Here is a 15,839-nt window from a genome sequence, read left to right as displayed (position 1 = left end):
TAGTATCACAACAATAAAAGACTCTAGACTTTCTTGAAGGGCAGCCAATGTTGCAGAGATAACAGTCAGACTCCCTGGCATCCACCTGCATCCTTAAAGGATAACTGTTTCTCTTGATACAAGGACAAAACAGCAAATAAGAAGGAAAACCAAACTTCTAAACTTAATTCAGAGGCAGAGTGATTGTCAGGAAAGATGAACTTCCAAATTTAACTCAGAGACAAATGACACGAAACTTAGTTACTCAAAATGTGGGTAGTGATACAAAATGAAATAAATTACACAATGGAATCAATTTGATTTACTCAATTTTCAATGTATATGTATACCTGTCTACATTGTAGATGTATGCATATGTGTGAATGTATTCATGAATGTGTGTATATGAACATATGTTTGTGTGCAGGTACATATTGTTTCCCCTAATAAAATGTAAGCTCCTTGAGGGCAAGAACAGTTTTATTTTGTCTTTCTATCCCTAGTGTCTTCTACATAATAGATAAGTTTCATAGATGCTTGTTGATTGCTTGATTTCTGAGCATGACCTAATCCATGGGCAACACCAATGACCACGTGGATGCTTTCACCCTCAGCCTCTACAGCCTGCCATATACTGGTGGTACCTTTTAGAACTCAGCTTCTACTTCTCCTTAATATTGACTCTGTCCGTGGATGTAAAGAGAAAGGTGAGTCTGGATAGATTTGAGAAAAAAAATCCCGTTTTTCCAATCAGAAGTGAGAAGAGTAGAGGGAAGATAAACCTGACTTCTAGTGTCTTCTTCTGTGAGAAAAGTGTCATGCTTGATCCTAGCCCTGAAGGGTAGTGCCTAGGGCTGAGTGAAGGGTCTTGCCCCATGGAAGCAACAAGGGCAGACCTGGTCCATTTGAATGTGGTAAATACTGTGGGAGGCTGGATAACTGGGACAGGAACCATTTTCACTCTTTTCAATTCAGTGGCCAAAGTGCTGTCTCTGGAGCTCCTACCACTAGTTCAATATCCAACCCAATCTCCAGCTCTCCCTCAATCATGATGTCAATAATTTGACCACTGTCCTCCATCTCCTCCTTATACTTCAGTCTCTGCCTCCCTTTGATGGGCTAGAACCTGCCCTAAGTGGACTCTCATAAAGTCAGAGCAGAACTGGTGGGAGGAATGGTATACCTCAACTGTGTGTCAGAGTATAACTTTGAGCATGAGCAAAGCCAGCTATATTCTCTAGAAAGTATGTGATGTCCTGAACACATGGCTGTACTCCTCTTCCCAGGACTTCAGGGAGCAGGTCATCCACCATTTTGTTACAATCACTTTGGTCTCCTTCTCCTATTGTGTCAACTTTGTTCACATTGGCGCCCTGGTATTGCTGCTCTATGATGTGTCAGATGTCTTCTTAGAGGTGAGTAAGTTTAGCCTGACATATACATATATATACACACATATCTGGGATCATCCTGAGTTCCTGAGTCTCATGTATGCAGGAGCCACAGTACCAGAGAAAATAACAGAGCTGTTCCTAAATTCTCACACTGTTATTGTAGTCCATTGTGCCTGGTGTCCCAGGGATCCTAACAGAAGTCCTAACCTGACTCTATCCTTGGGGAGGTAGGGAATGCCCCCAAGGAGAGAGCCAAGATTTTTTCTCTCCCTAGATCTATCCCTACCAGACAATAAAAATCCAGAGAAATCCCTAAAAGTAAAAACTTAGCTATGGTTCATATCTTGAGAATTCCCTCAAAATAGGGGAAGAGGCATAGTAACTGATTTCCTTCTAAATATGGGTTTTAGATATGGGACACTATTTATTTTCTCCCTCCAGAGGATCTGATGCAAAAGACTCCCAAGTATTCATTAGTAAATTTACAATCAGTTTGCTATAATGTGACACAAACATTCCCAAGAAAAACTATATCATACAGAATTGTCCAATAAAAAAAATACAGCTTCTATGAAGTTATTTATGAGGTTAATGAGGTTAAAGGCACAAAACTCAAAAACTTCATCAGTGACACAAAGAAGATAGGAGTCTAATTTTAAATGAAAGTAGAATTTTATACTTATTAAATGACCAAGATAAATAGTACAACAGATGGTGAGTGTGCCTTGGGCAGCTACTCTAATTGTACCCTAGGTGTACAAACAAGTTGTCATGAGGCCATGAGAGATGGGCGTTGGGGTGAAGGTAGGAAGGTGTAGAGCAGTTTTTTTTCTGCTCCCAGTTCCTGTTCTATTAGAATATGACACCTTAACTTGACAAATATCTGAAGTTTTGTTTATAACAAGTAGGTGTCAGAAAGGGATGCAGCTTCAGAGTTATTGTGAAGTGATGCTGTTTTCTGGATTATCTTGCTGATTTTTGCAGAAGAAATTGATTAGAAGCAAATTGAAAATTCCTGCTATGTTCAAAGTGCTCCTTAATATGTCACTAGCATTGTAATAAATTCAAATTTTCAAAAGACACATTATAGCATTTATATATACACACACATATATATACATATGGACACATATTTATTTAAATTTTTATTTATTCATTTATTGATTTAATTTAGAATATTTTTCATGGTTACATGATTCATGCTCTTTCCCTCCCCTCTCCTCCCACCCCCCTCCCGTAGTCAATTCCACTGGGTTTTACATGTCATTAATCAAGACCTATTTCCATATTACTATATTTGCAATAGAATGACCATTTAGAGTCTCCATCCCCAATCACATCCCCATAGAACCACACACACACACACACACACACACATATTTAAAACTATACAGAAACACAAAACATCATCCTTAGAAATCTATGCTCATTGTACACCTCTGAAAGTCACAGGCCCTTTGTAGAACAATGGGACAGATATTTAACATTGACCTCAGGCTTTCATAGTCAAGCCAGATCTTCTGGCCAGCCAAGACATGGATTCTTTTAGTCTTTCAACAAGACTACAATTGAAATGACTACCTTCTCAAAGGAACTGGTCAGTTGATATCTGAATTCAGAACTCTGGAACTCATTGCTTATAAGGTTGTTACCAAGGGTGGTATTTCTCAGGATCATTGGTCTATGACCTGCACTGCAAAGGGATGGTTGATAGAAAAGACCCTTCCCCAAACTTGCTGAAAGTCCATGAAGCAACAGTGTTAGCAAATCCCTAATAGTGAATGGCCCCAAAAGAGAATTGGCAAAGCTTTTCATAATTTTTGAGTTCCATAACAATTCTGTTTTTTCTGATTTCCTATGGACAGTCTGAAAGCTAAACTGTATTATTCTAGCAGTCTATGTCTCCAGTAAAAGGCCAAAATAATTGTCAAGTGCCAATCTTACATTTAAGGAGTTTACACAGCAATGCAGCCATCAGGCATCTTGCTTTGCCTTCCTGTGGGGATGGTGTATGCCTCTATATTTTAAGTCTTCTTCCATCCCAACATCCTTAGTTCTTCTGTCAAGTCTTGGCAGGAGTCATAGGGAGGTGGTGTGAGGAAGAAGACATAAATATGTGGGCAGGGGATAGAGCTCAAAGGAGGGGTGGAACTTGATAGGATGGGAATAATCTGGAGACTTATCCAGGCCACGTTGAATAACTTGGTTAAAGAATCAATGGTGGCTTAGCTAATGAGTCCATGGCAGAAAGTGAGGAAGATTGCAAGTAACGGGTTTCCACCAGGATCCCAAAAGATCCAGTGCTAGGATGAAGGATGCACACCTTATACAAGCAGTGAAATATAGTGAAATATGCCTAGCCATTTTCTTTGGAAAAGGTTTAGGATGTGAATAGATAGAAAGTACCTGGGGAGCTCAAGAGATGACACTTTTAGCTATAAAAGTTAATGCTTGAACCAGTGTCCAAAACAGTAGAAGTAAACAATATATCCAGACATTCATCAATCAACAAATGTCTATTAAATGCCTACTAAATGCCAGAGTCAGTACAGAGAAGTAAGGCTACAAAGAAAAAAAGGAAACACTTCCACCTTTGAGGAGTTTACATTCTATCAGGAAGACAACCTGTACTTATACGAGTATATGGGAAATATAGTCCTGCTATGGGTTGTCTTGGTCAGACTACATCTAAGATACTGTGTTAAATTCTCCTGAATATTCTCTCCTCTCTAAATGTTTGTAATTCTGCTATCTCTTGACTTTTCTCCTACCTGGCTGAGCAGTCCTTCTTGGTCTCCTTTGCTGGATCTTCATCCATGTCACACTCAGTAACTGTGGATATGTCTCTTGGCTCTATCCCGGGCTCTCTTCTATTTTCTTCTCTGTACTTTCTCACTTGGAGATTCCATGAGGTCCCATGGATTCAGTGACTATCCCTATAGGGAAACCTTCTAGAATATATATATCCAACTCTGGTATCTCTCTCGAGGTTCAGTCCCACATAACTCACATTTGGAACTGAATACCAAACTCAAACTTAACATTTTCAAAATAAAAATTAATTATCCCCCCTCCCTAATTAAGACCAACACTCCATTCTTCTAACACCTTTTACTTCCAAGGACATTCTAGTCATCTGGGTCCATAATCTCGAATATCCTGGTATACATTTGTCTGAATGATGTATCTCCCATTAGATTGTCCCTTCAGGACAGGGGATTTTTGTCTCATTTTCTATACTCAGCACTTAACACAAAACAGGCACTTAATAATTGTATTTAATTATTAATTATTTATATTTATTAATGTAATTAGTTAATAATAATAATTAATAATAATAAATACCAATTGATTGAAATTCTTGACTCCTCACCCTCACTCCACTCAATCAATTGTGCAATCTTGTTTCTATCTGTTGGTCATTCAGCCATCATTTATTTAACCCCTATGTGCTAGGCACTGTGCTAAACAATGAGTCGTTTTATCATCCCCTCCATCTTTCACATATAGCTCTCTTTCTCTCACACAGTTGCCACCCTCATCACTTCTCAGCTAGACTACTGCAATAACCTTATCCTGGTCTCTCTTACTCATCTTTCCTTACTCCAATCCATACTCCACAGAGCCATCACTGTAATTTTCTTAAAGTGTAATTCTCCCCATGTCATTCCCACTACTCAGTAAATTGCAGTGGCTCCCTATTACCTCTAGGATGAAAATTAAAATTCTTTTATTTAGCATTTAGAGGTTTTCAGAACTTGGTCTCTTCCTGTCTTTCTAGTCTAGGTATATTGTATTTCCCATCTTGAACTGCATGGCCCAAACCATGCTGGCTTACTTGTTTTGTACACACAATGCTCATCTGTCTTATTGCTGTTGTACTGGCAGTCTCTCTGGCCTGATATACTCTATCCCTCCTTACTTCATCCCTGCCTTCCTTTAAAACTCAGTTCATGCAGCAATTTATGTAGAAGCCTGTCCTATTCCCCAACTGCTAGTGCTGCCCCCTTCCTCTTAAAGGGAAAAAGATTTTATTTTTCCAAAGAGGAGTGTCAGTAGACAGACATGTATTTTAGGAATTGACAAAGTGGAGAACATTTTAACTCAGAAATCATTAAGATTTTTGAATTCACATTCCTTTCAGTAAAAAAAAAAAGTTTCTTTGAATTTTATTTCCTATATATATGCATTTATTTATAAATCATTTTCATGTCCTATTGAATTCTTATTGATACCTAAGAAAACCCACAAATATCAGTTTTTAAAAGAGAAAAATGGAATAAAAAATTTTAATTATTTATCAGTGTACAAAAAATCCTTGCTCCTCTTGAGTACTATGTGACTGATTATATTTCATTATTTTTAATCCTGTATATGCCTTGGTTATTAGTAATAAAGAGTTGAATTCAAATTCAAGTAAATCTGACACATACCAGTATGTGACACTGAGCCAGTGTCTGAATATTGTAATGCTCTAAACCACAGAGGTCAGCTAGCAGCTTTCCACAGTACAGGAGGAAACAGATTAAATGTAACTAAGACATATCTAATAAGATAAATAAAGATATAATAGAACATAGATAATGGTAATATATAGTTTTCTGAAGTCACTATGCAGCTAAGGAATCCTGACGTGTTTAGTGACTCATTTTGTCTAATTTGAATTTGACTCCATCACTGTAGTCAAAGGTGTCAACCCAAATTGGTAGAGGGGATTTCCTTAGCCCAGAGTCCCCTAGATCAGTGAAATCACAGATCCAAACCCTATCCCTGTTCTTATCCAGTAATTAATTAGTTATTTAAATCAATATAACTAGTCAAGCTGATGTACTTCCATTAAAAAAATAATACTTTGTAGAGAGATCCAAAATACTATGTCATAATTGTCAGTGAACAAAGCAGTGTCAGTACAAAAATAATAAACAAGAGAATATTGTCTTCAGTTTCAACACAGCAAAGAATATTTGACACAAATAAATTCCTCTCTTTATGATGGCTTCATACCTTAAGTTATGTGGCTCACTGGCTAGCATACACAATCAGGAATCAGGAAGATCTAAGTTCAAATACTGCCTCAAACATTTCCAAGTTGTGTGACCCTGAGCAAGTCACTTAACTTCTGCCTGCCTCAGTTTCCTCATCTGTGAAATGAGGATAATAATAGCACCTACTTCCTGGAGTGGCTGTGAAGACAAAATTAAATGGTATTTGTATAGTGCTTTTTATATATGTCGGCTATTATTATTTTTGTAGATTTAATTGTATGTTATGTATAAATTTGAGGAATGGAAAACAGGCCAGCTTGGCTAGAGAGTAGAGTGCAGGAATGTGAGAAAAAGGTTAGAAAAATAGATTGGGGCTAGGTCATGATGAGCTTCAAATGACAAAAAATAAAGGGGGGATTTCTATTTCATCTTAGAGATAATAAGAAACTATTGGAATTTTTTGAGTGGGGGGGGGGGGTAATTTGGTAGGACCTGTACTTTAGGAAGTATAGGCAGTTGAGTGAACTGGAGTGGGGAGAGACATGAGGCAGGGAATCCAATTAGGAAGTTGTTTACAATAATCCATGGAAAAGATACTAACCCTACTTCTACTGACTCTATAATTGGTGATAAGAGAATAGAGATGAGACATGTCATAACAGCTGTTTGGATATGTAGTGGCGGATAACAATGAAGAAGAGTTTAAGATACCCAGTGGGGTTCAAATCTGAGTGATGAGGGATATGGTGTCTTTGAGAGGAATGGAGTTCTGGAAATGGGTGAATTTGAAGGGGACGTGATCTATAATGAATATCACCATCCATCCAGGTATACCCAAATAAAAATAGTGAAGCTCTTTTTCACTGGTCAATGACCTGAAACTCAGCCCATCTTTAGGTTGCATATAAGGAAAAGCTTCCTAAGGCTCAGAGTTCTCTGAAAGTGAAATAGGTTCTCTGTGAGCAGTAATGAATTCCCCATCATTATAGACCTTCAAGTGAAATGATTACTTATCTGCGGTAGGAGGACCCTTGGACATGTGTAGGTTGCACTAGATACCCTCTGAGGCCCCTCTGAACTCTAGATTTATGTGTTAGCAATTTTTTTTTATCTCCTTCCAGAGCTATAAGATGTTAAGTTATGCACAGTGGAGCCAAGCTCGGGACACGGTGTTCATCCTCTTTACCCTGGTGTTCCTGTTTAGCAGACTTATTCTCTTCCCAATCAAGTGAGCCTGGACCTCAGAAGTAGAATGGGAGGAGGGCAGGATGGAGAGAAAAATGGTCTGAATCCTGGGGAGATTTTGATGGCAAAAACTGACTCCTAGAAAGAGGAGTGAACCTCTTGCCTGACCAGTCTTTCAATGTGTGAGAAAGATGGGATAAGGTCAGACCAAGAGAGTAGGCTTTTCACTCTGCCTCTCCCATTTTGGGGTTGTATGGGGGTTGTTTCTGATGACCAAGAGGTCTAAACTCTAGCAGCCTGGCTTCTTCCCTTCCTACATTGTGATTCCCAGTTCTTCTCTCTATTGCAGTGTCCTCTACTCAGTCTACCATGTTGTTGTCACCAGAAACAAGTTCTTCTTTGGATACTATTTTGCCATTGGCCTCCTTCTGGTCCTTCAGTGTCTCAATATCTTCTGGTCTTTCCTCATCCTCCAAATGTTCTACAAACTTTTATCAAATGGTCAGGTAGGTACAACATTAGCTCTGGCCCACTGACCTTCCCCACAACTCATGACCAGCAGCAAAGGAGAAGGGAGGAAAAAGAATTACTAGATATAGAAGGGGAGTGTGGGAGACTCAATCTTCAAATCCTAGTGTCAACAGGCACCTGATTGGTTCCAGTAAGCAATCTTGCCCTTATCTTTCAACTTTTATCTTCCCCAATATCTCTTCCCATCTCTCCCCCCATCCCTCTTTATTCTTTCACTTCATCAATGCCTATTCTTTTCCACTCTTTCTCACTCTACATATTGTCAGGGTCCAAATTATACAATATCTCAACTTTCTAAACTCTTTTTCTCTACTCTCACACCCATAATCCTAATTCAGGTCTTTATCATCTTTAACCTTAACAATCTAATTAATCTAACTCACAGATTAAAAGTGATATCCCCAAAATATATGTTAAATCAGAGAGAAAGGAGATGAAAAAATACAGTATGCTGAAGAAATGGGAGGAGATGGGCTTAAGGATACACATTGAAGAGTTTGCTTTGGCAAAGAGAAAGACCACTGTTTTATGTGAGAGAATGGTAAAGAGGGAGTTAATGAAAGAAGATATGTGAGTTACTTAAGAAAAGAAGTAGGGGAGATGAGGAAACTCTCATGGAATGTCCTTAATTGTTTCAGTGAAGAAGGGGACGAGATCCTCAGCTAAGAAAGTAGGATACCTTCTATGAAATTACTATGGGAATCTACAGGAAGGATGAAAAGGTTTGGAATTTCTATAATAGTGAGTAGCCTAGCAAAACAATTAGGAAAGTATAAAAGAATTTCCTTGCTTTAGTGAGAGCCCAGTTGAGGAAAATATAACAAATTTATAGGACATCTTGGTGATTATGGCTTTTTGTGGTTGTTTTTTTAAATCTCCATTCTATAGCACATAAATAGGAATAAAGGAGATGGATAGTAGAAGTAATCCAAAGTTTGTTTGGCAAAGTATGATAGCTAATAGGACAAGGAGACGAGATATTCATGTGTGGAGAATACGGTCCAGTTGGATTGATTCACCTAGGGGTCAAGATAAGAAAGGTTGATGTGGTTGGGGATTGTAAATCAGAAGGAAATATGGAATGATAAAAAATTATCATCAACAAGAGAATCTTAGAGTTATAGATATGGTGATTTTGTGGGTGATGGCAAGATTAATGTTATGACCATTCCTATATGTGACTGAGGTGGAGAAGAGGAGGTCATGGGAAATAAATAGTTGTGTTGGAAAGTTAGGATAATTAAGAGAAGATATTGAAGTCCCCAGTATAAGGATAAGGCAGCTAAATGGAACCATGGATAGAGTACAACAATAACAAGCATGATGGTAAGTGTTTGTTGTGGAGAGGGGGTGGAGAAACACTGCAAGGTAAACTATTGCCCCCATGCCTATTGAACTCACTGAGGGCCTGATTGTTGATTAATAATAGCCACCAGGACTGAGATTATGTGATGAATTGATTAAGTATAGAAAAAATTAACTCTCCTATGCAATTAATAAATTAATTGAAAAAGATTATTGAAAGCCTTACCATTGTGCTAAGCTCCAAGGAAACTTAAACAAAATGAAAACTATCCCTGCTCTTAAGTAAGGGAAGATAATATATAGAAAGCAAGTGGCCAGAAAGTAGTATTTTAATTTGAGAATAATAACTAGCAATTGTGTAGTGCTTTAAGGTTTCCAAAGAACTTTATAAACTTTATCTCTTTGGGGAAGTCATTAGGGTTGTGAATGAACTCATAATGAACATGTTCTTTCCAGGAACAATGGATCCTAGAGTAATGGAATATTGATGCATGTTCCAAAGCCAGAAATCAGAATGTGGAGGTTTGAGGGTTCATATAGTGCCAGGGCAAATGCAAGACCCAGTGCTCCAAAGGGTGAAATAGCAAGTGGTATCAATGACAAGGTAACAGTGGATATTCCAGTAGATCCCCATTACCAACAACAACAACAAAAGTATAAACCCTATTTGTTATTTAAAACTTGATACTACTTGGCCCAAATCAACTTTTTCCATTCTCACTCAACATTTTCTTATTGCTTCACCTATAATTCTGCTCAGCCAAACTGGTCTTCTTGCTATTTTCACCAAGAACACTCCATCTCCCATCTCTGTGTCTTTGTAGTGATTGTCCCATGTCTATTATGCAATCCTCCCTCACCTCTACTGCTCAGAATTCCTTATATCCTCTAATAAATAACTCAAGTATCCTCTAAATTAAGCGTTTGCTGATTTCCTACCCTCCCCCAATTTCTAGTATCAAAATTTCTTTATCTTTTTACTTTGCAAATATTCTATATATACTTTTACATGTATAAGATATTTCTGCTGATGAAATGGAAGTTCTTTGAGTGCAAGGCCTGTTGCATTTTTGTCTAGGTTTCTCCCTTACTTAGAACAGTGATGGGTGCATGGCAGGGGCTTAATAAAAGTTTATTGATTATCCCTCTGGTTCTCAGGTGGAAAATGATGTGAGGAGTGACATAGAGAAACAGGAGACAAGTGATGAATAGTCAGCTATTAAAGTAAAGCAATGGGAGACTCCAGGCCAATTATGTCACAGAGTCTACAGCCTGGAGAAGTTCAAGGGGCTAACCAACTTGCTACTGAGCCTGTTCCAGTGGCATAACCTAGTCCAGTTCAATAATGATTCCTGATAATAGTATTCTCATGTCTGAAGACTGAATCACCTGGAAAATATCTCAGATTCTGACTATCAGTTCCATAAAACAAAACCTTTGCTGGACTGGGGCCCTTTACTTTTGTCTCTCCATGTCTATCGATCCCTCGGTCCCCACCTTCACTGAGGTAGATGAAGAAGGATGGAATACCTCCGCTGAAGATTTTATGGTGGGTTTATTGACTTTTCTTTTAAACTGTCTTCCTGAATCATTGTCCTTGGACATAGCTACTGAGAACTGGTCCTCTGAAGAATAGGATGAGGAGGAGAAAGTGGGAAGAGACTTTTTTAAGTTCCCATGTAGACCTTTTAAACTTCCCTAAGTTATTTACTATACCACTCACCGCAGATTGCCCATATATTTTTATGTCTCCTCAAATCATCCATCTCTCTCATGGCTGGCAACCTTGCCTGATATTGCACTGAGAAAAAGCAATTTGAATTCAAGCCCATGCTGAACCCAATTCTATTGACTTGTTGTACTACAATAAACTCCTTTTATCTTAATTCTTGAGTTTTCTCTATTAATCAGGATGAAGCTTGAATGAAGATTTTCCTTTTAACCATTTAGTAAGTCAGCCAGAAGGGGCCATTCACTAGATTAACTATTAAGAATAAGTCTACTCTAACTGCACAGCTGGTCCATGCTAGGCTGGAATGCACTCTATCAGTGATCAGTCATCCATGAAGAGCTCAGAGAACTAAACTTCCCAAATTCAGGAAGGATAAGGAGAAATAAGACCCCAAACTAAAACTGAATCTTTCTCAATTGTGCATGAATGAAAAGGTCTGTGTATACATGGAAACAGGGCAATGGTGATTAGATGGCCTCTGTCAATTTTAAGTTGACACAAGGCAAAGATGTTAAAAGCTTAAGATAAGGGAAAACTGCCTGTTCAATTGAAAATTTCCAAAGCAAGTGACTGGACTCAGTACTTAGATAGTTGTGGGAAGCAAATTTGGCCAGAAAAATATGGGAACTTTTATTATTATTGGCAGTTCTGTGTGTGCTTTCTTTCTTTCTTTCTTTCTTTCTTTCTTTCTTTCTTTCTTTCTTTCTTTCTTTCTTTCTTTCTTTCTCTCTTCCCAACCCTGGCAAGTTTAGAGATTGTAGAGATAAAGAAAGACAAGTAAAGGACATAATTTTTTTTCCTAATTTGCAGAAAGTTGTGGCATTATAAAATCTTTTTAGGAGTTGCCCATTATCAATGTCAAGTTATAACAGATATCAAATGTAAACAATAGAAATAGATTTGCAACATGAAGTTATTTGACTATAGCATACAAAACTCTGTCCTTGAAGGACCATTGGAAAGGTATGGGAAGTGGAGATGGGAATGTGAGGTTGAAACCATGTGTCTACGATAGTAAAGTAACTGAAAGGCCATAGATTCTTGGGAAAATTCAAATTTTGGAGAAAGTTGGAGTCAAAATGGTGGGGTTAAGGCAGGTACTCATTTAAGTTCTCCCATATTCCATTCCAAACAACTTCAAAATAATGCCTCCAAACAAATTCTAGAGCTATAGGAGCAACAAAAGAATAGATTAAACAATTTTCTACTAAGACAAGTTAGGTTAATAGGAAAAGTCTATCTCACTGATTTTTTAGAGAAGGCTAGTCTAGTTCAGACAGCTCCCAATCAAGTCATCAGAAAGACCCTGCTCCAATAAGCCAGCATAGGCCTTGAGGGCAACCAAATCATCAGCCATGACTTCTAGATCTCTCAGCCCAGATATGTTAAGGAGGTCAGAAAAATGGCCGGAAGGAGATTTTAGGGGATATTTTATTGAAATTGAATGCAGGACTCTGTTGCATTCCACATTTAGGGATCCTGGTCATGGTCTGGGTCATAGTCTTAGAATAAGAAGGAGTACTGCCACATTAAAGCATGTGGCTAAAGTGGAAGGGATGCTAGTCACAATTCAAGGACAGAAAAGATTGCTTATATTCACTCACAGACCAGAGCCAAACCAAAATAGGAGTGACCACACCTCTCTTTAAATCATACCACATTGGTAGAACTAAAAACTTATAGGATCTCATAATTAGCTCTGAAAACAGCACCTAGAAATAGCTGAAGCTTGCCATAGTGCCACCTCCACCCAAGGAGGTAGGCAAACTTTCTTATAAAGTCAAAAGTCAAGAAATAGGCTGGAAAATGAACAAAAACAAAACAAAACAACAACAAAAAAAGAACCTACCCTTAGAAAGTTACTAGAATTAAAAGGAAGATCAAAGTACAAACACAGAAGAGTACAACAATATACAAATGACTAGAAGCAAAGACTTCAATAAAAATGTGAATTGCTTTTAACAGAGAAGAATCAGTGAAGGCAGAAGAGATTATGTATGTCTAAACTAACTCTTGAAGGAAGAGAAAAACACCAAAAAGGAAAATGAGAGAGTGCATTCCAGTGATGAGCTAGATCTGAACAGTTAATCCGAATTATGACATTTATAACTCCAAGAATATATAATAATTGAATGATTCTTATACTTATATGCTATTGTTTTATTGCAATAAAATATTATTAAAAAAAGAGAAAGAAAAATGTTAATTGGTCTAAGACTCCAAAAGAATTACTGGGAGAAATCAAAAATATTTTAAAATTCAAATAAAAGAGGTAGATAAACTTGGGGAAAGAAATGAGAGTGATGCAAGAAAATCATGATAAAAATTCATAGCATGGTAAAAGAAACAAAAAAATTGTTTAAAATGTATAAATAATTAACTGAAGAAAACAACTCTTTAAAAAGTATAATTAGACTCATGGAAAAGGAGCTACAGGGGACAGTTAGGTGGCTCAGTGGATTGATAGCCAGGCCTATAGATGGGAGGTCCTAGATTCAAATCTAGCCTCAGACACTTTCTAGCTGTGTGACCATGGGCAAGTCACTTAACTCCCATTGCCTAGCTCTTCTTACTGCTTTTTTGCCCTGGAATCAATACACAGTAGTGATTCTAAGACAGAAGGGAAGGGTTTAAAAAGAAAAGAAAAGAAAGGAAAAGAAAAGAAAAAAGAAAAGAAAAGAAAAGAAAAGAAAAGAAAAGAAAAGAAAGGAAAGGAAAAGAAAGGAAAAGAAAGGAAAAGAAAAGAAAAGAAAAGAAAAGAAAAGAAAAGAAAAGAAAAGGAAAGAAAAGAAAAGAAAAGAAAAGGAAAGAAAAGAAAAGAAAAGAAAAGAAAAGAAAAGAAAAGAAAAGAAAAGAAAAGAAAAGAAAAGAAAAGAAAAGAAAAGAAAAGAAAAGGAAAGGAAAGGAAAGGAAAGGAAAGGAAAGGAAAGGAAAGGAAAGGAAAGGAAAGGAAAGGAAAGGAAAGGAAAGGAAAGGAAAGGAAAGGAAAGGAAAGGAAAGAAAAGAAAAGAAAAGAAAAGAAAAGAAAAGAAAAGAAAAGAAAAGAAAAGAAAAGAAAAGAAAAGAAAAGAAAAGAAAAGGAAAGGAAAGGAAAGGAAAGGAAAGGAAAGGAAAGGAAAGAAAAGAAAAGAAAAGAAAAGAAAAGAAAAGAAAAGAAAAGAAAAGAAAAGAAAAGAAAAGAAAAGAAAAGAAAAGAAAAGAAAAGAAAAAGAGGCACGAAAACTCACTTCTTAAAGAATTAAAATTGGGAAAGTGGAAGCTAAAAAGACACAATCAGACATCAAGAAAAAAATCAACAAAAATGAAAAGAAAGAAAAAAACAGAAGAAAATGTGAACTATATCATTGGAAAAGCAACTAATCTGAAAAATGGATCAAGGGGAGATAATTTAAGAATTATTATTCAGTTATCTGAATGCCATGGCTTAAAAAAAAAAAACTTAGACATCACATCTTAAGAAATTATCAAGGAAAATTACCCTTCAACCAGAGGGTAAAATAGAAATTGAAAGAATCTCCTAATAATTTTCCGAAGTGAAACTCCCAGGAATGTTATACTTGAATTCCAGAGCTGACAGGTCAGGAAGAAAATATTGCAAGCAGTTAGAAAGAAACAATTTAAATATCAGGGAGCCACAATCAGGAAAATACAAAATTTAGCATTTTTGCATTAAAGGATAAGAAAGCATAATATATTTCTGAAGGCAAAGAAGCTATGATTACAATCCAGAATCATCTACCCAGAGAAGTTAAGTATAATTTCTTTATGGGAAAATGGTAATTTAATGAAATAGAGAATTTCCAAATATTATTAATGAAAAGAACACAGTTGAACAGAAAATTTGATTTTCAAATATAAGACTCAGGAGAAGAATCAAAAAGGTAACCAGGGGAAAAAAAAATATAAGGGTATCAATAAGATTAAACTCTGTACATACCTACATGGGAAGATACTTATAACTCCTAAAAACAATATTAAGGCAGTTAGAAGGAATATACATACATTTGTAGATGGGAGTAAGTTGACAATAAGAAAATGATATCTATAAAAATAAAATTAAAGGAATTTAATAATAATTAAACATTAATTTAAAATTAAATATAATAAAAGAAATAGGGATACACTGGGAGAAGGGAGAGGTAGAATAGTGTAAATTATTTCACATTAAAAAGGTACAAGAAGAGGCACCTAGGTGGCTCAGTGGATTGAGAGCCAGACCTAGAGACAAGTGGTCCTAGATTCAAATCTAGCCTCAGATACTTCCTAGCCATATGAACCTGGGCAAGTCATTTAACCCCCATTGCCTAGTCCTTGCCACTCTTCTGCCTTGTAATCAAAACATAGTATTGATTATAAGATGGAAGGTAAGGGTTTATAAAAAAAGAAAGAAAAAGATACAAGAGAGCTTTTACATTGGAGAAGATAGGAAGAGTGGTGGGAAATCCTTTTACCTCATTCTCATTAGAATTGACTCAAATGGGGGCTGGAGTGAAGAGCAGAGCCAAGATGGCAGAGAAGGTATTGGGACCCATTGAATTTCTACCCAATTAGTCCCTAAAAATCAATGATGTAACAACTGAAAATGAATTCTGGAGTAGCATAACCAATAAAAAGACAAGGTGAAGTAATTTTTCAGCACAAATCAACTTAGAAAGACAATACATGAGTGGAAGTGGAGCATAGCACACTAGGATAACAGGTTTTAGGTGTAACTGAAGCAGCAGCCAA

General features: G+C 36.9%; 1 protein-coding gene across 1 annotated transcript; it reads left to right on the top strand.

Annotated features, from left to right (window-relative positions):
• Positions 1–581: 581 nt before the first annotated feature.
• Positions 582–7,590, top strand: LOC130458052 (ceramide synthase 4-like; the record flags this gene model as incomplete). Its single annotated transcript, XM_056820954.1, has 3 exons — positions 582–686; positions 1,266–1,394; positions 7,480–7,590. Coding segments are annotated over 3 exons (345 nt in total), but the record flags the coding sequence as incomplete, so codon positions are not given.
• Positions 7,591–15,839: the final 8,249 nt, after the last annotated feature.

Source organism: Monodelphis domestica, chromosome 3 (genome assembly GCF_027887165.1).
Source record: "Monodelphis domestica isolate mMonDom1 chromosome 3, mMonDom1.pri, whole genome shotgun sequence".
Classification (NCBI taxonomy): Eukaryota; Metazoa; Chordata; class Mammalia; order Didelphimorphia; family Didelphidae; genus Monodelphis; species Monodelphis domestica.
The sequence above is the reverse complement of the archived record's forward strand: the minus strand, read 5'-3'. Positions and strand labels throughout refer to the sequence as shown.